We start from the raw sequence: 22,269 nt of genomic DNA, 5'->3' as shown, positions 1-22,269 counted from the left end.
TCCCATTTTTTCTCACTTTTATTCCATTTTTTCTCACTTTTATTCCATTTTTTCCCATTTTTGCTCATTTTAAACTAATTTTATTCCATTTTTTCTCATTTTTATCCCATTTTTTCTCACTTTTATTCCACTTTTTTCCCATTTTTGGTCACTTTTAACTAATTTTTTTCCATTTTTTCCCATTTTTACTCACTTTAAACTCATTTTACTCACCTTTCTCTCACTTTCATTCCATTTTTCCCATTTTGGTCACTTTAAACTCATTTTCCCCCATTTTTTTTCTCACTTTTATTCCCATTTTTGGTCACTTTTAACTCATTTTTATTCCATTTTATCTCACTTTTATTCAATTTTTTTCTCCTTTTATTCCATTTTTCCCCATTTTTGGTCACTTTAAACTCATTTTTCCCCATCTTTTTCTCATTTTTATTCCATTTTTTCTCACTTTTATTCCATTTTTATTCCATTTTTATTCCATTTTTTCTCACTTTATTCCATTTTTCCCATTTTGGTCACTTTAAACTCATTTTTCCCCATTTTTTTCTCATTTTTATTCCCATTTTTGGTCACTTTAAACTCATTTGTATTCCATTTTTCTCACTTTTATTCCATTTTTTCCCATTTTGGTCACTTTAAACTCATTTTTCCCCATTTTTTTCTCATTTTATTCCCATTTTTGGTCACTTTTTGCCCTCCCCAAGAACAAAAATTCACATTTTTCTGCACAGCACAATAACACTGATGGGGGGGAGGGGCCCCTTTTTTGGGGTGACTTTGGGGGATTTTGGGGCTGGGTTTTGGGGTGGATTTGGGGATTTTTGGGGTGGATTTGGGGATTTTTGGGGTGGATTGGGGGATTTTTGGGTCACTCCAGGGACTGCAGCATCAGCAGCTGCTTCAGCACCTTGGTCTGGCTCGTCTCCCGGATCTCCCCCGCCAGGAACATCTCATCCACCACCGTGTAAACCTGGGAAAAATACAAATAAATATAAATTTAACCAAAATCAATCAAAATCAGCCCAAAAATCAGCCTGTGCAGCTCAAAAAACCTGAAATCAGAACTAAAAAATTCAAATTTTAACCCAAATCCCAGCCAGGAACATCTCGTCCATCACTGTGTAAACCTGGGAAAAATACAAAAAAATATAAATTTTAATTTAAAAAATCCAAAATCAGCCAGAGTGTACCTGGAAAAATAAAAAAAATCCGAAATCAGAACTAAAAAATTCAAATTTTAACCCAAATCCCAGCCAGGAACATCTCATCCATCACTGTGTAAACCTGAAAAAAAAATTTAAAATTACAAATTTAACCCAAATCAATCAAAATCAGCCCAAAATCAGCATGTGCAGCTGGAAAAATCTGAAATCAGAACTAAAAAATTCAAATTTTAACCCAAATCCCAGCCAGGAACAGCTCGTCCATCACTGTGTAAACCTGAAAAAAAAAATTAAAAATTACAAATTTTAATTTAAAAAATCTGAAATTTAATTAAATCAGCCCAAAATCAGCCTGTGTGCACCTGAAAAAAATAAAAAATTTATAAATTTAACCAAAATCAATCAAAATCAGCCCAAAAATCAGCATGTGCAGCTGGAAAAACCTGAAATCAGAACAAAAAAATTTAAATTTTAACCCAAAACCCAGCCAGGAACAGCTCGTCCACCACGGTGTAAACCTGGGAAAAATACAAAAAAATATAAATTTTAATTTAAAAAATCCAAAATTTAATTAAATCAGCCCAAAATCAGCCTGAGTGTACCTGGAAAAAAATAAAAAATTTATAAATTTAACCAAAATCAATCAAAATCAGCCCAAAAATCAGCCTGTGCAGCTCAAAAAATCCGAAATCAGAACTAAAAAATTCAAATTTTAACCCAAAATCCAACCAGGAACAGCTCATTCATCACTGTGTAAACCTGGGAAAAATAAAAATAAATATAAATTTTAATTTAAAAAATCCAAAATCAGCCCAAAAATCAGCATGTGCAGCTCAAAAATCTGAAATCAGAACAAAAAAATTCAAATTTTAACCCAAATCCCAGCCAGGAACATCTCATCCATCAAAGTGTAAACCTGGGAAAAATAAAAAAAAATATAAATTTTAACTTAAAAAATCCAAAATTTAATTAAATCAACCCAAAATCAGCCTGTGTGCAACTGGAAAAAAATAAAAAATTTATAAATTTAAACAAAATAACCAAAATCAGCCCAAAAATCAGCATGTGCAGTTCAAAAAATCCGAAATCAGAACAAAAAAATTCAAATTTTAACCAAAAACCCAACCAGGAACGTCTCATCCACCACTGTGTAAACCTGGGAAAAATACAAAAAAATACAAATTTTAATTTAAAAAATCCAAAATTTAATTAAATCAACCCAAAATCAGCCTGTGTGCACCTGGAAAAACAAAAAAAATTCAAAATTTTCATTAAAAAATTCCAATTTTAACCCAAAACCCAGCCAGGAACATCTCATCCACCACAGTGTAAACCTGGGAAAAATACAAATAAATATAAATTTTAATTAAAAACATCCAAAATCAGCCCAAAAATCAGCATGTGCAGCTGGAAAAACCTGAAATCAGAACAAAAAAATTCAAATTTTAATCCAAACCCAGCCAAGAACAGCTCGTCCATCACGGTGTAAACCTGGGAAAAATAAAAATAAATATAAATTTTAATTTAAAAAATCCAAAATTCAGCCTGTGTGCAACTGGAAAAATAAAAAAACCCCAAAATCAGAACAAAAAAAATCAAATTTTAACCCAAAACCCAGCCAGGAACAGCTCGTCCATCACTGTGTAAACCTGGAAAAAAACCCAAAAAAATAAAAATTTTAATTTAAAAAATCCAAAATTTAACTAAATCAGCCCAAAATCAGCCTGTGTGCACCTGGAAAAAAATAAAAAATTTATAAATTTAACCAAAATCAATCAAAATCAGCCCAAAAATCAGCATGTGCAGCTGGAAAAATCTGAAATCAGAACTAAAAAATTCAAATTTTAACCCAAAATCCAGCCAGGAACATCTCATCCACCACTGTGTAAACCTGGGGAAAATAAAAATAAATATAAATTTAACCCAAAAAAATCCAAAATCAGTCTGAGTGTACCTGGAAAAATAAAAAAAATCCGAAATCAGAACTAAAAAATTCAAATTTTAACCCAAACCCCAGCCAGGCACATCTCGTCCACCACTGTGTAAACCTGGGAAAAATAAAAAAAATTTATAAATTTTAATTTAAAAAATCCAAAATTAAACTAAATCAGCCCAAAATCAGCCTGTGTGCACCTGGAAAAGCAAAAAAATTACAAATTTAACCCCCCAAAAAAACCCAAAATCAAAACGCCCGAAATGAAACAGAAAACCTCCCAAAATAAACAAAAAATTAGAAAAAGCAAAATCAAAAAACCCCAAAATGAACGAAAAATCCCAAAAAATGAACCAAAAATTCCAAACTATAAACAAAAAACCCCAAAGATCCCAAAATTGAACTCAAACCCCCCCAAAATGAACTAAAAATCCCAAAATTGACCCCCAAAATTTGAAACAAGACCTCCCAAAAATGAACAAAACCCCCTAAAAAAAACCCCAAAATTTAACCAAAAAAATTCCAAAAAACACCAAAAAGACCCCAAAGATCCCAAAATTGAACTCAACCCCCCACAAAAAATCCCCAAAACCCCAAAAAATCCCAAATCCCCCAAACTTGACCCAAAACCCCCTCAAAATTGAACCAAACTCCCCTAAAAAATGAACCAAAAATCCCAAAACTGAAACAAAAAAATCCCAAAAAACACCAAAAATCCACCCCAAAAATTCCAAAACTGACCCAAAATTCCCCCAAAATTTGAAACAAGATCTCCCAAAAAAGAATGAAAAATCCCAAAAAATAAACAACCCCCCCCAAAAAAACCAGCAAAAAACCCCAAAAAATCTCAAAATTGAACCAAAACCCCCTAAAAAATCCCAAAAAATCCCAAAACCCCCAAAATTTGAACCAAGACCTCCCAAAAATGAACCAAAAATCCAAAAAAATAAGCAAAAATCCCCCAAAAAACCCTAAAAAATCCCAAAAAATCCCAAACTCCCAAACTTTACCCCAAAACCCCCAAAATTTGAACCAAGACCTCCCAAAACTGAACCAAAAAATCAAAAAAAAAACCAAAAATAAATTTAAAAAATCCCAAAAAAACACCAAAAAAAATCCCAAAAAATCCCAAAATTAAACCAAAAACCCCTCAAAAAATCCCAAAAATCCCAAAACCCCCAAAATTTAACCCCAAAACCCCCAAAATTTGAACCAAACCCCCCCAAAGTGAATTAAAAATCCCAAAAAATGAAAATAAAAAACCCCAAAAATCCCCTAAAAATAAACTTTAAAAACCCAAAAAAAATCCCCAAAAACCCCAAAAAATCCCAAAATTGAAACAAAACCCCTCCCAAAAAATCCCAAAAAATCCCAAACCCCCAAAATTTACCCCAAAACCCCCAAAATTTGAACTGAACCCCTCCAAAGCAAATTAAAAATCCCAAAAATTAAAAAAAACCCCAAAAATCCCCTAAAAATTAACTTAAAAAACCCCAAAAAAATCCCAAAAAACCCCAAAATTGAACCAAAACCACCCAAAAAATCCCAAAAAATCCCCAAAATCCCAAAACCCCCAAAATTTACCCCAAAACCCCCAAAATTTGAACCAAAACTCCCTGAAAGTGAATTAAAAATCCCAAAATATAAACAAAAAATCCCCAAAAATCCCCTAAAAATTAACTTTAAATACCCCAAAAAATTCCCAAAAAACCCTAAAAAATCCCAAAATTGAACCAAAACCCCATCCAAAAAATCCCCAAAAATCCCAAAAAATCCCAAAAATCCCAAACCCCCAAACTTTACCCCAAAACCCCCAAAATTTGAACCAAGACCTCCCAAAACTGAACCAAAAATCCAAAAAAAATAAGCAAAAAACCCCCCAAAACACCCTAAAAAATCCCAAAAAATCCCAAAAAAACCCCCAAAAAATCCCAAAATTGAACCAAATCCCCCCAAAAATCCCAAAACCCCCAAAATTTTACCCCAAAACCCCCAAAATTTGAACCAAGACCTCCCAAAAATGAACCAAAAATCCCAAAAAATAAGCAAAAAACCCCCAAAAAATCCCAAAAAACACCAAAAAAGCCCCAAAAAATCCCAAAATTGAACCAAAACCCCCTTAAAAAATCCCCAAAAAATCGCAAAACCCCCAAACTTTACCCCAAAACCCCCAAAATTTGAACCAAGACCTCCCAAAACTGAACCAGAAATCCCAAAAAAACCCAAAAATAAATTTAAAAAATCCCAAAAACCACCCAAAAAAACCCCAAAAAATCCCAAAATTGAACCAAAACCCCCCCAAAAAATCCCAAAAATCCCAAAACCCCAAAACTTAACCCCAAAACCCCCAAAATTTGAACCAAAACTCCCCCAAAGCGAATTAAAAATCCCAAAAAATGAACCAAAAAACCCCAAAAATCCCCTAAAAATTAACTTTAAAAGCCCCAAAAAAATCCCAAAAAATCCCAAAATTGAACCAAAACCCCCCAAAAAAATCCCAAAAAATCCCAAAAATCCCAAAACCCCCAAAATTTAACCCCAAACCCCCAAAATTTGAACCAACTCCCCCCAAAGTGAATTAAAAATCCCAAAAAATGAACAAAAAACCCCAAAAAATCCCCTTAAAAACAAATTTTAAAAATCCCAAAAACCACCCAAAAAACGCCCAAAAAATCCCAAAATTGAACCAAAACTCCCCCAAAAAATCCCAAAAAAATCCCCAAAATCCCAAAACCCCAAAATTTGAACCAAGACCTCTCAAAAATAAACAAAAAAACCCCAAAAAATGCCCAAAAACCCCCTAAAAATAACCAAAAAAACCCCAAAAAAATCCCAAAAACCCCCCAAAAATCCCATAAAAAACCCCAAAAAATCCCAAAATTCCCCAAAATCCCAAAATCCCAAATTTTGCCCCAAATTTTGCCCCAAATTTTCCCCCAAAGTTGATCCAGCCCCACCTTGTAGAAGTTGAAGACGAGGTCGAGCTCGCAGACGTTGTGGAAATATTCATTGAGCACCTGGGAACAATTAATGACACTCATTAATTAATTAATCAGGTCATTAATGAGGTAATTAATGAGGTAATTAATGAGGTGATTAATGAGGTAATTGTAGAGATAATGAATTAATTAATGAGGGAATTAATGAGATCATTAGCAAATTAACTAATGAGGTAATTAAGAACTTAATTAATGAGGTCATTAATGAATTAATGAGCTAATTAATAACGAAATTAAGGAGTTAACTAATGAGCTAATTAATGAGGTATTTAGAGTTAATTAATGAGTTAACTAATGAGGTGATTAATGAGTTAATTATGGAGGTAATTAAGGAGGTAATGAGATAATTAACGAATTAATTAATGAGGTAATTAATGAGGTAATCAATGATGTAATTAAGCAGTTAATGAGGTATGTAGAGTTAATTCATGAGTTATCCAATGAGGTAATTAATGAGTTAATTATGGAGGTAATTAATGAGGTAATTGAAGAGGTAGTGAGGTAATTAAGGAGATAATTAACGAATTAATTAATGAGGGAATTAATGAGATCATTAATGAGGTGATTAAGGTGTTAATGAGCGAATGAATGAGTTAATTAATGAGCTAATTATTGAGGTAATAGAGGTAATTAAGGAGTTAATGACAGTAATTAATGAGGTAATTAAGGAGGTAATTAATGAGGTAATCAATGATGTAATTAAGCAGTTAATGAGGTATGTAGAGTTAATTCATGAGTTAACTAATGAGGTAATTAATGAGTTAATTATGGAGGTAATTAATGAGGTAATTAAAGAGGTATTGAGGTAATTAAGGAGATAATGAGGTAATTAAGAAGATAATGAGGAAATTAAGGAGATAATTAACAAATTAATTAATGAGGGAATTAATGAGATAATTAATGAGGCAATTAATGAGGTAATTAGGGAGTTAATGAGCTAATGAAGGAGTTAATAAATGAGGTAATTAATGAGCTAATGAAGGAATGAATGACGTAATTAAGGAGTTCATTAATGAGGTCATTAAGAAGTTAATTAGTGGGTTAATTAATGAGCTAATTAATTAACTAATTAAAGAGGTCATTAATGAGGCAATTAATGGGCTAATTAAGGAGTTAATTTATGAGACAATTTATGAGGTAATGAAGGAGTTAATTAAGCAATTAATTAATGAGATAATTAATGTGCCAATTCAGGAGTTAATTAATGAAGCAATTAATGAGGTAATGAGATAATTAATGAGTTAATCAATGAGCTAATTGAGGTGTTAATTAATGAATGAATTAATGAGTTAATTAATGAACTAATTAATTATGTATTGAAGGAAGCAATTAAGGAGTTAACTAATGAGCTAATTAATGAGGTAATTATGGTGCTAATTAATGAGCTAACTGACGATCTAATTAATGAGCTAATTAATGAGATATTTAATGAGGTAATGAGTTAATTAATGAGCTAATTACAGAAGTAATTAAGGAGGTAATGAGTCAATTAATGAGACAATTAATGAGTTCTTTATGAGGTAATTAATGAAATAACTAGTGAGTTAATTAATGAGCTAATTAAGCAGATAATAAATGAAGTAATTAATGAATCAATGAATGAGCTAATTAATGAGCTAATTAATGAGTTAATGAGTTATTAATGATGTAATTAAGGAATTAATGAGGTCATTCATGAGCTAATCAATGATGCAATTTATGAGGCAATTAACAAGCTAATTAACGAGCTAATTAACGAGTTAGTTAATGAGGCAAACAATGAGATAATTAATGAATTAATTAATGAGCTAATTAATGAGGTAATGAACCCCCACCTCGACGAAGTTGTGGATGGCCTCCAGGTAGGCCAGGTTGTTGTCGGTGACGTCGACGCAGATGCAGAAATAGAGCCCGGCATAGCGGCGGTAAATGATCTTGAAATTGCGGAACTGGGGAGAGGGGAGAGACTGGGATGGACTGGGAGGGAACTGGGAGGGACTGGGAGGGGACTGGGAGGGACTGGGATGGACTGGGAGGGGATTGGGAGGGACTGGGATGGACTGGGATGGACTGGGATGGACTGGGAGGGACTGGGAGGGGACTGGGAGGGACTGGGAGGGACTGGGAGGGGACTGGGAGGGACTGGGAGGGGACTGGGAGGAGACTGGGATGGACTGGGAGGGGATTGGGAGGGACTGGGATGGACTGGGATGGACTGGGATGGACTGGGAGGGACTGGGATGGACTGGGATGGACTGGGATGGACTGGGATGGACTGGGATGGACTGGGAGGGACTGGGAGGGACTGGGATGGACTGGGAGGGACTGGGATAAACTGGGAGGGACTGGGAGGGACTGGGAGGGACTGGGATGGATTGGGAGGGACTGGGAGGGACTGGGCTAAGTTGTGATTTTGGGTTAAAAACGGCCAATTTTGGGGCAAAAAAATCGCAATTTTGGGTTTAAAAATGGAGATTTTGGGGTAAAAAATGGTGATTTTGGGGGGGATAAAGGCAATTTTGGGTTTAAAAAGGTTGATTTTAGGTTAAAAATGGCAAATTTTGGTGCAAAAATGGCAATTTTGGGTTTTAAAATGGTAATTTTGGGTTTAAAAATAGCAATTTTTGAGGTAAATATTTGGATTTTGATGTGAAAAATTGGAATTTTGGGTTTTTCCCCTCAACAAAGTTGGTGTGCTTGGGGTCCCTGATGGGTTTGGGGTAAAAATGGCAAATTTTAAGTTAAAAATGGCGATTTTGGGTTAAAAATTGAGATTTTTAGGTTAAAAAATGACCAATTTTGGTGCAAAAATGGCAATTTTGGGGTAAAAAATGGAGATTTTTGGGGTGGATAAAGGCAATTTTGGGTTTAAAAATGGCAATTTTGGGTAAAAAAATCGCAATTTTAGGTTAAAAAAGGCAAATTTTGGGGTGAAAATGGGCAATTTGGGGCAAAAATGGGAATTTTGGGTTTAAAAAAGGCGATTTTGAGTTTAAAAATGGTAATTTTTGAGGTAAATACTCCAATTTTGGGGTGAAAACTGTTGATTTTGGGTTTTTCACCTCGACAATGTTGGTGTGCTTGGGGTCCCTGACGGGTTTGGAGTAAAAATGGCAAATTTTGGGTAACAAATGGCAATTTTGGAGTAAAAATGGTAATTTTGGGTTAAAAGTGGTGATTTTGGGTCAAAAATGCTGATTTTAGGTTAAAAAGTGGCCAATTTTGGTGTAAAAAATGGCAATTATGGGGTTAAAAATGATGCTTTTGGGGTAAAAAATGGCAATTTGGGGCTAAAATTGGCAAATTTTAGGAAAAAATGGTGATTTTGGGCTAAAAATGGAGATTTTAGGTTAAAAAATGGCAAATGTTGGTGTAAAAAACGGCAATTTTGGGTTTAAAAAAGGCAATTTTGGGGCAAAAAATGCCGATTTTGGGTTAAAACCTGCCAGTTTTGGGGTAAAAAATGCCAAATTTTGGGTTAAATATTTGGATTTTGATGTGAAAATCTGGAATTTTGGGTTTTTCCCCTCAACAAAGTTGGTGTGCTTGAGGTCCCTGATGGGTTTGGGGTAAAAATGGCAAATTTGGGGTAAAAAAATGGCAATTTTAGGTAAAAAATTATGATTTTGCATTAAAAATGGAGATTTTAGGTTAAAAAACGACCAACTTTGGTGTAAAAAATGGCAATTTTGGGATAAAAAATGGCAAATTTTGGATAAAAAAGGCAATTTTGGAGTAAAAATGACAATTTGGGGCAAAAATGGGAATTTTGGGTTTAAAAAAGGCGATTTTGAGTTTAAAAATGGCAATTTTTGAGGTAAATATTCCAATTTTGGGGTGAAAATTGTTGATTTTGGGTTTTCACCTCGACAATGTTGGTGTGCTTGGGGTCCCTGACGGGTTTGGAGTAAAAATGGCAAATTTTGGGTAACAAATGGCAATTTTGGAGTAAAAATGGTAATTTTGGGTTAAAAGTGGTGATTTTGGGTCAAAAATGCTGATTTTAGGTTAAAAAGTGGCCAATTTTGGTGTAAAAAAATGGCAATTATGGGGTTAAAAATGGTGATTTTGGGGTAAAAAATGGCAATTTTGGGCTAAAATTGGCAAATTTTGGGTAAAAATGGTGATTTTGGGCTAAAAATGGAGATTTTAGGTTAAAAAATGGCAAATGTTGGTGTAAAAAACGGCAATTTTGGGTTTAAAAAAGGCAATTTTGGGGCAAAACCTGCCGACTTTGGGTTAAAAGCTGCCAGTTTTGGGGTAAAAAAAGCCAAATTTTGGGTTAAATATTTGGATTTTCATGTGAAAATCTGGAATTTTGGGTTTTCACCTCGACAAAGTTGGTGTGCTTGGGGTGCCTGATGGGTTTGGGGTAAAACCAGCAAATTTTGGGGTAAAAAAATGGCAATTTTAGGTAAAAAATGGTAATTTTGGGATAAAAATGGTAATTTTGGGTCTAAAAATGGCAATTTTGGGATAAAAAATGGTAATTTCGAGATCAAAAATGGTGATTGTGGGTAAAAAATCAAGATTTAGGGGTAAAAATGGCAAGTTTTGGGTTAAAAAATTGAGATTTTGGGAAAAAAAATGGGAATTTTGGGGTAAAAAAAGGCAATTTTGGGTTAAATACTTGGATTTTGATGTGAAAAATTGGAATTTTGGGTTTTTACCCTCAACAAAGTTGGTGTGCTTGGGGTGCCTGATGGGTTTGGGGTAAAAATGGCAAATTTGGGGGTAAAAAAATGGCAATTTTAGGTAAAAAATGGTGATTTGGGGTTAAAAACGGTGATTTTAGGTTAAAAAATGACCAAATTCGGTTTTAAAAAATGGTAATTTTGGGGTAAAAAATGGCAAATTTTGGATAAAAAAGGCAATTTTGGGGTAAAAATGACAATTTTAGGTAAAAAATGGTAATTTTGGGGTAAAAACGGCAAATTTTGGGTTAAGAATGGTGATTTTGGGTTAAAAATTGAGATTTTTAGGTTAAAAAATGACCAACTTTGGTGTAAAAAATGGCAATTTTGGGGTAAAAAATGGAGATTTTTGGGGTGGATAAAGGCAATTTTGGGTTTAAAAATGGCAATTTTGGGTAAAAAAATCGCAATTTTAGGTTAAAAAAGGCAAATTTTGGGGTGAAAATGGCCAATTTGGGGCAAAAATGGGAATTTTGGGTTTAAAAAAGGCGATTTTGAGTTTAAAAATGGCAATTTTTGAGGTAGATATTTGGATTTTGGGGTGAAATTTGTTGATTTTGGGTTTTTCACCTCGACAAAGTTGGTGTGCTTGGGGTGCCTGATGGGTTTGGAGTAAAAATGGCAAATTTTGGGTAACAAATGGCAATTTTGGAGTAAAAATGGTAATTTTGGGTTAAAAGTGGTGATTTTGGGTCAAAAATGCTGATTTTAGGTTAAAAGTGGCCAATTTTGGTGTAAAAAATGGCAATTATGGGGTTAAAAATGGTGATTTTGGGATTAAAAATGGCAATTTAGGGGTAAAAAATGGTAATTTTGGGATCAAAAATTGTGATTGGGAGTAAAAAATCGAGATTTTGGGGTAAAAATGGCAAATTTTGGGTTAAAAATGGGGATTTTGGGGTTAAAAATGGCAATTTTTGGCTAAAAATAGCCAATTTTGGGCAAAAAAAGGCCAAATTTTGGGTTAAAAATGGTAATTTTGGGTTTAAAAATGGCAATTTTTGGAGTAGATATTTGGATTTTGGGGTGAAAATCTGGAATTTTGGGTTTTCACCTCGACAAAGTTGGTGTGCTTGGCGTCCCTGACGGTGACCACGGCGTGAACCTCCTCGATCAGTTTCTGCTTCTCGTCATCGTCGAACTGCATGTACCACTTGGCCAGGCGCGTCTTCCCCGCCCGGTTCTGGATCAGGATGAAGCGGATCTGCAACGGCAATCCAGGAGAAAAAGAGATTTTGGGAGTGTCAAAAATAAGGAGAAATCAGGAAAATTAATTCTCAAAAATTCACATTTTTGTCGGAATTGAAATTCCAATTTTTTTATGGAAATTCTGATTTTTTCGTCATTAAAATTCCAATTTTTTTCATTAAAATTCCAATTTTTTCATTTAAATTCTGATTTTCTTCTCATTAAAATTCTAATTTTTCATCATTAAAATTTCAATTTTTCCTGATTTAGGGGGGCGTTCCCAGTCCGGTTCTGGATCAGGATGAAGCGAATCTGAAACAGGAATCCAGAAAAAAAATGGGATGGGGGGAGTGTCAAAAATGAGGAGAAATCAGAAAAATTCATTCTCAAAAATTGGTGTTTTTGTCAGAATCGAAATCGCAATTTTTTCATGGAAATTCTGATTTTTTCGTCGTTAAAATTCTGATTTTTTTCACGGAAATTCCAATTTTTCGTCATTAAAATTCCAATTTTTTCATTTAAATTCTGAATTTTTTGTCATTAAAATTTCATTTATTTCATCATTAAAATTTCAATTTTTCCCTGATTTAGGGGAGTGTTCCCAGTCCGGTTCTGGATCAAAATGAAGCGGATCTGAAACAGCAATCCAGAAAAAAATGGGATGGGGGGAGTGTCAAAAATGAGGAGAAATCAGAAAAATTAATTCTCAAAAATTGATGTTTTTGTCAGAATGGAAATTCCAATATTTTCATGGAAATTCTGATTTTTTCGTCATTAAAATCCCAATTTTTTTCACGGAAATTTCAATTTTTTCATTTAAATTCCTATTTTTTTTGTCATTGAAATTCCAATTTTTTCATGGAAATTCCAATTTTTCATCATTAAAATTCCAATTTTTTCATTTAAAATCTGATTTTTCATCATTAAAATTTCAATTTTTTCATCATTAAATTTTCATTTTTTTCCTGATTTAGGGGAGTGTTCCCAGCCCGGTTCTGGATCAGGATGAAGAGAATCTGAAACGGGAATCCCAAAAAAAATGGGATTTTGGGAGTGGCAGAAATAGGGAAAATTCATTCTCAAAAATTCACATTTTTGTCAGAATCGAAATTCCAATTTTTTCATGGAAATTCTGATTTTTTCGTCATTAAAATTCAGATTTTTTCATTTAAATTCCATTTTTTCATTAAAATTCAATTTTTTAAATTTAAATTCCTATTTTTTTGTCAATAAAATTCCAATTTTTTTGTTTAAATTCCTATTTTTTGGTCATTAAAATTTCAATTTTTTCCTGATTTAGGGGAGTGTTCCCAGCCCGGTTCTGGATCAGGATGAAGCGAATCTGAAACAGGAATCCAGAAAAAAAATGGGATGGGGGGAGTGTCAAAAATGAGGAGAAATCAGAAAAAATAATTCTCAAAAATTGGTGTTTTTGTCAGAAACGAAATTCCAATTTTTTCATGGAAATTTCAATTTTTTCGTCATTAAAATTCTGATTTTTTTCATGGAAATTCCAATTTTTCGTCATTAAAATTCCAATTTTTTCATTTAAATTCTGATTTTTTTGTCATTAAAATTTCATTTTTTTCATCATTAAAATTTCAATTTTTTCATCATTAAATTTTCTTTTTTTCCCCTGATTTAGGGGAGTGTTCCCAGCCCGCTTCTGGATCAGGATGAAGCAGATCTGGAACAGAAATCCAGAAAAAAATGGAATTGGGGGAGTGTCAAAAATGAGGAGAAATCGGGAAAATTAATTCTCAAATATTCATGTTTTTGTTAGAAACAAAATTCCAATTTTTTCATGGAAATTCTGATTTTTCGTCATTAAAATTTCAATTTTTTCACCATTAAATTTTCATTTTTTTTCCCTGATTTAGGGGAGTGTTCCCAGCCCGGTTCTGGATCAGGATGAAGCGGATCTGCAACAGGAATCCAGGAAAAAAAGAGATTTTTGAGTGGCAGAAATTGGGAAAATTCATTCTCAAAAATTGGTGTTTTTGTCAGAAACGAAATTCCAATTTTTTCATGGAAATTTTGATTTTTTTTGTCATTTAAATTCCAATTTTTTTCATTTAAATTCCAATTTTTTTCATTAAAATTACAATTTTTTCATTTAAATTCTGATTTTTTTCATCATTAAAATTCAGATTTTTCATCATTAAAATTTTAATTTTTTCCTGATTTAGGGGAGTGTTCCCAGCCCGGTTCTGGATCAGGATGAAGAGAATCTGATTCAGAATTCCAGAAAAAAAAATGAGATTTTGGGAGTGTCAAAAATCAGCAATATCGGGAAAATTTCATCGCTAAAATTTGAATTAAACTGGGATTTTTTAGGATTTTAATGAATGGGAAAAGGGGAATTTTGACTCGTCCAAAATGGGATTTTAAGGGAGAATCCACCCTTAAAAATGGGAAAAATCCCCAAATCCCCCCAAAACAGATCCTAAAATGGGGAAAAAACCCCAAAATCCATTCAAAACAGACCCTAAAATAAGGAAAATAGCAAAAATCCCCCTAAAATAAGTCCTAAAATGGGAAAAAAATCCCCAAATCCCCCAAAACAAACCCTAAAAAGGGGAGAAATCTCCAAAGCAGATCCTAAAATAGAGAAAATCTCCAAAATTGCCCCAAAAAAAGAATTTAAAATGGTGGAAAGACCCCAAATTAAGACCCTAAATTGGGGAAAAAAACCCAAAACGCTCCAAAATCTCCTCACAAAAACCCCAAAAAAGTCAAGCCCCCCTCAGAACTCCTCAAAAAAAGAGACTAAATAGTGGAAAATCCTAAAATGCCCTAAAATCCCCTCATAAAATCAAAAAATCTCCTCAGAAAACCCTCAAATTCCCTCATAACACCCAAAACCCCCTCATAAAAACCCCAAATCCCCTCATAAAACCCCAAAATTCCCTCATAAAACCCCCAAATCCTCTCACAAAACCCCAAAATTTCCTCATAAAACACAAAATCTCTTCATAAAAACCCAAAATTCCCTCCTAAAACCCCAAGATCTCCTCACAAAACCCAAAACTCTCCTCATAAAACCCCAAAATTCCCTCATAAAACCCCAAAACCCCCTATAAAAACCCCAAATCTCCTCACAAAACCCCAAAATTTCCTCAAAATCTCCTCATAAAACCCCCAAATCTCCTCATAAAACCCCAAAATTCTCTCATAAAACCCCAAAACCCCCTATAAAAACCCCAAATCTCCTCACAAAACCCCAAATCTCTCCACAAAACCCCAAAATCCCCTCATAAAAACCCAAAATAGTGAAACTTCCCCCTCAGAACCCCCCAAAAAAGACCTTAAAGAGTGAAAAATCCCCAAAATCTCCTCATAAAATCCCAAAATTCCCTCATAAAAACCTAAAATTCCCTCATAACACCCCCAAATCTCCTCACAAAACCCCCAAATCTCCTCAGAAACCCCCAAAATTTCCTCACAAAACCCCAAAATCTCCTCATAAACCTCCAAAATTTCCTCATAAAACCCCCAAAATATTGAAACTTCCCCCTCAGAACCCCCCAAAAAAGACCTTAAAGAGTGGAAAATCCCCAAAATCTCCTCATAAAATCCCAAAATTCCCTCATAAAAACCTAAAATTCCCTCATAACACCCCAAAATCTCCTCACAAAACCCCGAAATCTCCTCATAAAACCCCCAAATCTCCTCAAAAAATCCCCAAATCTCCTCGTAAACCCCCAAAATAGTGAAACTTCCCCCTCAGAACCCCCAAAAAAGATCTTAAATAGTGGAAAATCCCCAAAATCTCCCCATAAAAACTCTAAAATAGTGAAACTTCCCCCTGTCCCCTCACGGCGCTCCAGGCCCGAGGCCCCCCCGGGTCCTTCCCCCTCATCCCGAGCCTCGCAATTCCCGCTGTCCCCCGTGTCCCTCCCGCTTCTCCGCTTCCCTCAAGGTGTCTCACCATGGCGGTGCCGCCCCCCGGCTCCGATCCCGGTTCCGATCCCGGTTCCGATCCCGGTTCCCGGTTCCGTTCCCGGTTCCGTTCCCGGTTCCGTTCCCGGTTCCGCCCCCCCCTCACGGCCAGGCCCTGCCGCTTCCCGCTTCCGCTAGGGGGCGCCCCCGCGCCGCTCGCACTGCGCCTGCGCGGCACCTCCCGTTCCCGCCCTTTCCACCCTCCCCTCGCCTTTCCCGCCCCTCCCTCAAATCCCCGCCCCCTCCCCAAAATTCTCATCGCCCCCTCCCCAAAATTCTCATCGCCCCCTCCCCAAAATTCTCATCGCCCCCTCCCCAAATTCCCGGGAATGAACGGGGGGGGGGACTCAAAGAGAGATTTGTGGGCCCCGCCCCTCCGCGCTCAAGCCACGCCCACAAGGCGCTTAGCCACGCCCCCTTTATTCGCTCCCCATCGCCTTTTGCGCCCCCGCCCCTCGAGGCCACGCCCTAAACCACGCCCACCCCATCTATTTCACCCCATCCCACTCCTTCCTCCCAACCCCAAAATTCCCGTTTTTCCCTCGTAATTCCCGGTTCTCCCCACAAAATTCCCGGTTTTTCCCGCAAAATTCCCGTTTTTCCCCCTAAAAATCCCATTATCCCCCCTCCCCAAATCCCCGGCGCTCTCCTCCAAGCCCCGCCCCTTGGCCCCGCCCCTCGCCCTTAGCCCCGCCCCTCCCGCCGCTCCCCTCCCGGTGCCGCCCCGCCCCTCCCGCCGCGCACGCGCTCCCGCCATTCCCCCCCCCCCCTCCGTGATCGGGAAGGCGGAGGCGGAGGGAGGAGGAGGAGGAGGAGGAGGAGGAGGCGGCTGAGGGCTGAGGGGGGGGGGGGTTAGAGGAGGAGGAAGGCGCCGCCGCCATTACAGGCCGAGCCCGCCCCGGCGGCCCCCGCCGCCCTCGCCCCGCCCGCCGCCGCCGCCCCGAGCGCGGACATGGCGCTGCCGCCTCCTCCCGCCGCCCCCGGCCCGGCCCGATGCCGCCGTCGCCGCCGCTTCTCCGGTAAGAAAAAAAAAAAAAAAAAAAAAAAAAATCTTTTCCCCCCCTCCCTCACGTTCAGCTCCACCATCGCCGCCTTTTTCTTTGGAATCCCCCCCCCCCAGAAGAACAATGGGCCGCCCCACCCCCGCCCCGCCGCGCGCCCGCCGGGCCGGCCCATGGCCCCCGCGGGTGGGGGACGGGGGGGGAGCCGGCCCGTGAGGGGGGCCCGGGAGAGACCACCCCCCATGGGGGGAGGGGGGGGACCAGAGCCCCCCATCCGTCCCCCCCCATCCGTCCGTTCTCAGTGGTATCGCCGCCCATTCATGGGGGGCTGCGAGGGGAGGGGGGACCCCAAATTTGGGGGGGGTACGGGGGGCGAGACCCCAAATTTGGGGAGGGGTACGGAGGGGAGGGCCCCCAAAATTGGGAGGGGATGCTGGGAAGTGAGACCCCCAATTTGGGGGGGGGAATGGGAGGGCAGACCCCCGATTGGGGGGTGGGGGAGACCCCTCCCAGTTTGGGGACAGAATAGGAGGGGAGACCCCAAATTTGGGAGAGACTGGGAGGGAAGACCCCAAATTTGGGGAGGGGGATTGAAAGGGTGATCCCAAATTTGGGGAGGGGGATTTGAGGAATTGATCCCGAATTTGGGGAGGGGGATTTGAGGCATTTAGCCAAATTTGGGGAGGGGGATTTGAGAGGAGACCCCAAATTTGGGGAAGGGGATTTGAGGGATTGGTCCCAAATTTGGGGAGGGGGTTGGAGGGGTGATCCCAAATTTGGGGAGGGGGATTGGAGGGGAGACCCCAAATTTGGGGGAGACTGGGAGGGAAGACCCCAAATTTGGGGAGGGGGATTGAAAGGGTGATCCCAAATTTGGGGAGGGGGATTTGAGGAATTGATCCCGAATTTGGGGAGGGGGATTTGAGGGGATCCCAAATTTGGGGAGGGGGATTTGAGGCATTTAGCCAAATTTGGGGAGTGGGATTTGAGAGGAGACCCCAAATTTGGGGAGGGGGTTTTGAGGGATTGATCCCAAATTTGGGGAGGGGGATTTGAGGGGTGATCCCAAATTTGGGGAGGGGGATTGGAGGGGAGACTCAAATTTGGGATTCCCTCCAATCCCCCTCCCCAAATTTGGGATTCCCTCAAATCCCCCTCCCCAAATTTTGGGATCCCCTCAAATCCCCCTCCCCAAATTTGGGGATCAACTCCTCAAATCCCCCTCCCCAAATTTTGGGATCTCCTGAAATCCCCCTCCCCAAATTCAGGATCTCCCCTCAAATCCCCCTCCCCAAATTCCCTTTTTTGGGGGAGGGGATTCCCCAAATCCCCCCAATTTCCTCCCATATTCCTTTGGGATTTTCCCATTTTTTTGCCCCAAAAATGGGGGAGGAAAAATTTGGGATTTTCGAGCAGCTCAGAGACCCCCAAAGCCCCCCCCCAAATTCCCCCCATTTTTTCCCAGAGTTCTTGGCATCCTCAGGCACCAAAAAACCCAAAAAACTCCTTTTTATTCCCAAAAAAAAAATTCCCGGCGGGAGACGGAGCCTGGCACAAAGATCTTTTCTGCTGGGTTTTTTTTTTGGGGTTTCCATGGAAAACTGGGGGGTTCCCATTCCCTGAGAAATTGGGGATTTTTGGGGGATTTTTTAGGATTTTTTTTAGGATTTTAGGAGATTTTTTGGGGATTTTTTTAGGATTTTTTAGGGATTTATTTTTAGGATTTTTGGGGGATTTTTAAGGATTTTTTGGGATTTTTTTAGAAGTTTTGAGGGATTTTTTAGGATTTTTTTTGGATTTTGTTAAGGATTTTTTAGGGATTTTTTTAGGATTATTTTCAGGATTTTTTTGGTTTTTTTAAGGGTGTTTTGGGGAATTTTTTGGGATTTTTTAGGATTTTTTTTGGGATTATTTTAGGAATTTTGGGGGGATTTTTGGGGAATTTTTTTAGGATTTTTTCAGGATTTTTAGGGGATTTTATTGGATTTTTTAGGGATTATTTTTGGGATTTGGAGGGAATTTTTTAGGATTTTTTCAGGGGATTTTTTGAGCTTTTTTGGAATTCTTTTGGAATTATTAAAGGGGTTTTTTAGGATTTTTTAGGATTTTTTGGGGAATTTTTTTAGGATTTTTTTAGGATTTTTGGGGGATTTTTTTAGGATTTTTTGATGATTTTTTGGGGAGTCTTAAAGATTTTTTTTTAAGATTTTTGTGACTTTTTTTTGGGATATCTTTGGGATTTTTTTCCCACCTGGAATCAAATTTTGGGATTTCTCCTCCCACCCTCCCAAACTGGGAATGAGGGACACAAAAACTGGGAAAAATTCCAGATTTTAACAGAAAAACTTGGATTTAAATTGTTTTTCCTGTTTTTTTTTATCCCTTTCCCCCAATTTTTTATCCCAAAATTCCCAAAAATTGAGGCTCCCATGGATCTGAGCTGCCCCAAAATTCCCAATTTTGGGATTTTTTTTTTCCTGGATTTTGAGGAGTTTTCCCCTTTTTGGGAAGAAGGAAAATTCCAAATAATTCTCTGGGATCCCAGGGTTGGAATTCCAGGAAAAATGATTTCCCATTGGGGAAAAAAAGGGAAAGAATGGGAAAAAAATTTGAAAAATTGGAAAAAATTGGGGAAAAGTTGGAAAAAAAATTGAGGAAATAAAGTCCCAAATGATCTTGGAGGGTTCCCATCCCAAAATCCCAAATTTTTTTGGGTGTTATCCCAAAATTCCTGAGTTTATTTCAATTTTGAGTATTGGGATGAAGATTCCTGATCCTCAGCTGGGATTTTTTTCAGGGAAAAGGATCCAGGATGGTTTTTTGGGATGGGAAAGCATCCCAGAAAAATCCAAAAATCAGGAAAAATTCCAGAAATTGGGAAAAATCCCAAAACTCAGGAAGGGCAGCTCCAGGAAATCCCAAAATTTGGGGAAAAAAAATCCCAGAAAAATCCCCAAAATGGGAAAAAATCCCAGAAAATCCCAAAACTCGGGAATGGCAGCTCCAGGAAATCCCAAAATTTGTGAAAAGCATCCCAGAAAATCCCAAAAATTGGAAATTTTCGCTTTGGGATATCAACAAACTTGGGAAAAACATCCCAGAAATTCCAAAATTGGGGAAAGAATCCCAGGAAATCCCAAAAATTGGGAAAATCCCAAAACTCAGCAATGGCAGCTTCAGGAAATCCCAAAAATTGGTAAAAGAATCCCAGGAAATCCCAAAATTTTGGAATGGTGGATTTGAGACACCCCAAAATTTGGAGAAGGCATCCAGGAAATCCCAAAATTTGGGAAAAAATCCCAGAAAATCCCCAAAATTGGGGAAAAATCCCAGAAAATCCCAAAACTCAGGAATGGCAGCTCCAGGAAATCCCAAAATTTGGGAAAAGCATCCCAGGAAATCCCAAAAATTGGGAATGGCGACTTTGGGACGTTGCAAAACTCGGGATCAACATTCCCAGAAAACCCCAAACCTCAGGAATCAGCAACTCTGTGATTCCCAAAATCCCCCAGATCCCCAAATTCCCAAAAATCTCTTGGATTCCAGAATTCCCAAAATCCTCCAGATTCCTTCAAATCCCCCAAATTCCCAAAATCCCCTGAACTCCCAAAATCCCACAGATTTCCCAAAATTTCTTGGATCCCAGAATTCCCAAAACTCCCAGATCCCTCAAAATCCCCTGGATCCCTGAATTCCCAAAATCCTCCAGATCCCCAAATTCCCCCAGATCCCCAATTTTCCCAAAATCCCCCAGATCCCCAAATTCCCAAAATCCCCTGAATTCCCAAAATCCTACAGATTTCCCAAAATCCCTCAGATCCCCAAATCCCTCAGATCCCCAAAATTCCCTGGATTCCCAAAATCCCCCAGATCCCAAATTTTTCCAAAATCCCTCAGATCCCCGAATTCCCAAATTCCCTCAGATCTCCAAAATCCCCGAATCCCCCACATTTCCCAAAATTCCTCAGATCCCCAAATTCTCAAAATCTTCTGAATTCCCAAAATCCCACAGATTTCCCAAAATCCCTCAGATCTCCAAATTCCCTGGAAAAATTGGGAAATCAGATCCCAAATTTTTCCAAAATTCCTTGGATCCCAGAATTCCCAAAATCCTCCAGATCCCCAAAATCCCCCGGATGTCAAATTTTCCCCAAATCCCTCAGATCCCCGATTTTCCCCCCAAATCCCTCAAATTCCCAAAATTCCCAAAATCTCCCAGATTCCCAAAATCCCCTGGATCCCAGAATTCCCAAAGTCCCCGAATTCCCAAATTCCCCAAATCCCCAAATTCCTGGAATCCCCCAGATCCCCAAATTTCCAAAATCCCCAAATTCCCCAAATCCCTGAATTCCTGGAATCACCCAGATCCCCAAAATTCCCCAAATTCCCAAAATCCCCCAAATCCCCAAATTCCCCAAATCCCCAAATTCCCCAAATCCCCGAATTCCCCGCGGGATCCCGGAAGAGAATTCCATAAAAACCTCGGCAGGGCTTTGACACCGAGTTCATTCCCCTCCGGCAAATCCCAGCCTTGAACCGCGCCCGCGATTTCTGGATTGGGGAAAAAAAATAAAAAACAAAACCAAAAAAAATCAACAAAAAATCAAATTTTTGGTGGGAAATTTTTAGGGATTTTTCCGCCTTTTTGGGATTTTTTTTGGGGTGGATTTTTGTGAGGAAAGGAGGAAAATTCCTTCAATCCCCACCCCTGAATTCCATGGGAATTAACGGAGCAGATCCCTCCTTCCTGGACTTTGGAGTCAATCAGTAACTCCTGACTCAGGGAATTCCAGGGAAAAGCGAAACCGGGCGGGAACGGCCCCGAATCGGGAATTTTCCGAGCTTTAAAAATCGGAATTTTCACTTCTGGACAGGATTTGGGTGAGGATTCATCCCCGGGAATTTTGGGAATTGTTGTTGGTGTGGATTTTAGGGGATTTTTTGGGGGGTTTGTGGAAGCAGAGTGGAATTTCCTGCTGGAATTAGTGAGGAAAATTTCAGGCTGAAAATTGGATTTTTGGGAGGGAAAAATGTCCAAAATTTTGGGAAAATTCCTCAAAACTCAGCAGGATATAGAGGCAGAAAATCTGATTTTTGGGAGGCAAAATTTGCAAAATTTTGGGAAAATTCCTCTAAACCCAGTGGGATTTTGAGGCAGAAAATTGGATTTTTGGGAGCTCAAAATGTCCAAAATTTTGGGACAATCCAGTAATTTTCAGAGCTTTTTTGGTTTTTATCCCAAAATTAAAATCAAATTTAATTAAATGAAATAAAATCTCGAATAAAAATATTGGGGTTTTATCCCAATTTTTCTTTTAATGGAATTCTTCATAGTTTTGGAGATCTCCACATTTTTATGAATCTTGGTTGAAA

The 22,269-nt window shown here is 38.2% G+C and overlaps 1 protein-coding gene across 1 annotated transcript; it reads right to left on the bottom strand.

The window, feature by feature from the left end:
* Positions 1-654: 654 nt before the first annotated feature.
* Positions 655-16,006, bottom strand: LOC117009652 (AP-2 complex subunit sigma). Its single transcript, XM_033083952.2, has 5 exons — positions 15,885-16,006; positions 11,820-11,969; positions 7,907-8,020; positions 6,051-6,110; positions 655-967 (listed from the first exon to the last, which is right to left on the bottom strand). Exons 1-5 carry the CDS (start codon positions 15,885-15,887, stop codon positions 866-868), a joined length of 429 nt encoding a protein of 142 aa, XP_032939843.1. The 5' UTR covers positions 15,888-16,006; the 3' UTR covers positions 655-865.
* Between the last annotated feature and the right edge of the window lie 6,263 nt (positions 16,007-22,269).

The sequence above is a fragment of the Catharus ustulatus genome, chromosome 34, assembly GCF_009819885.2.
Source record: "Catharus ustulatus isolate bCatUst1 chromosome 34, bCatUst1.pri.v2, whole genome shotgun sequence".
Lineage (NCBI taxonomy): Eukaryota > Metazoa > Chordata > Aves > Passeriformes > Turdidae > Catharus > Catharus ustulatus.
The sequence above is the reverse complement of the archived record's forward strand: the minus strand, read 5'-3'. Positions and strand labels throughout refer to the sequence as shown.

Coding starts and splice junctions, on each gene's coding strand:
- LOC117009652 (XM_033083952.2), bottom strand. Junction 8,021..11,819: donor AGCACACCAACTTTGTCGAG/GTGAAAACCCAA, acceptor CCCTCTCCCCAG/TTCCGCAATTTCAAGATCAT. Junction 968..6,050: donor TCGTCTTCAACTTCTACAAG/GTGGGGCTGGAT, acceptor TATTTTTCCCAG/GTTTACACGGTGGTGGATGA.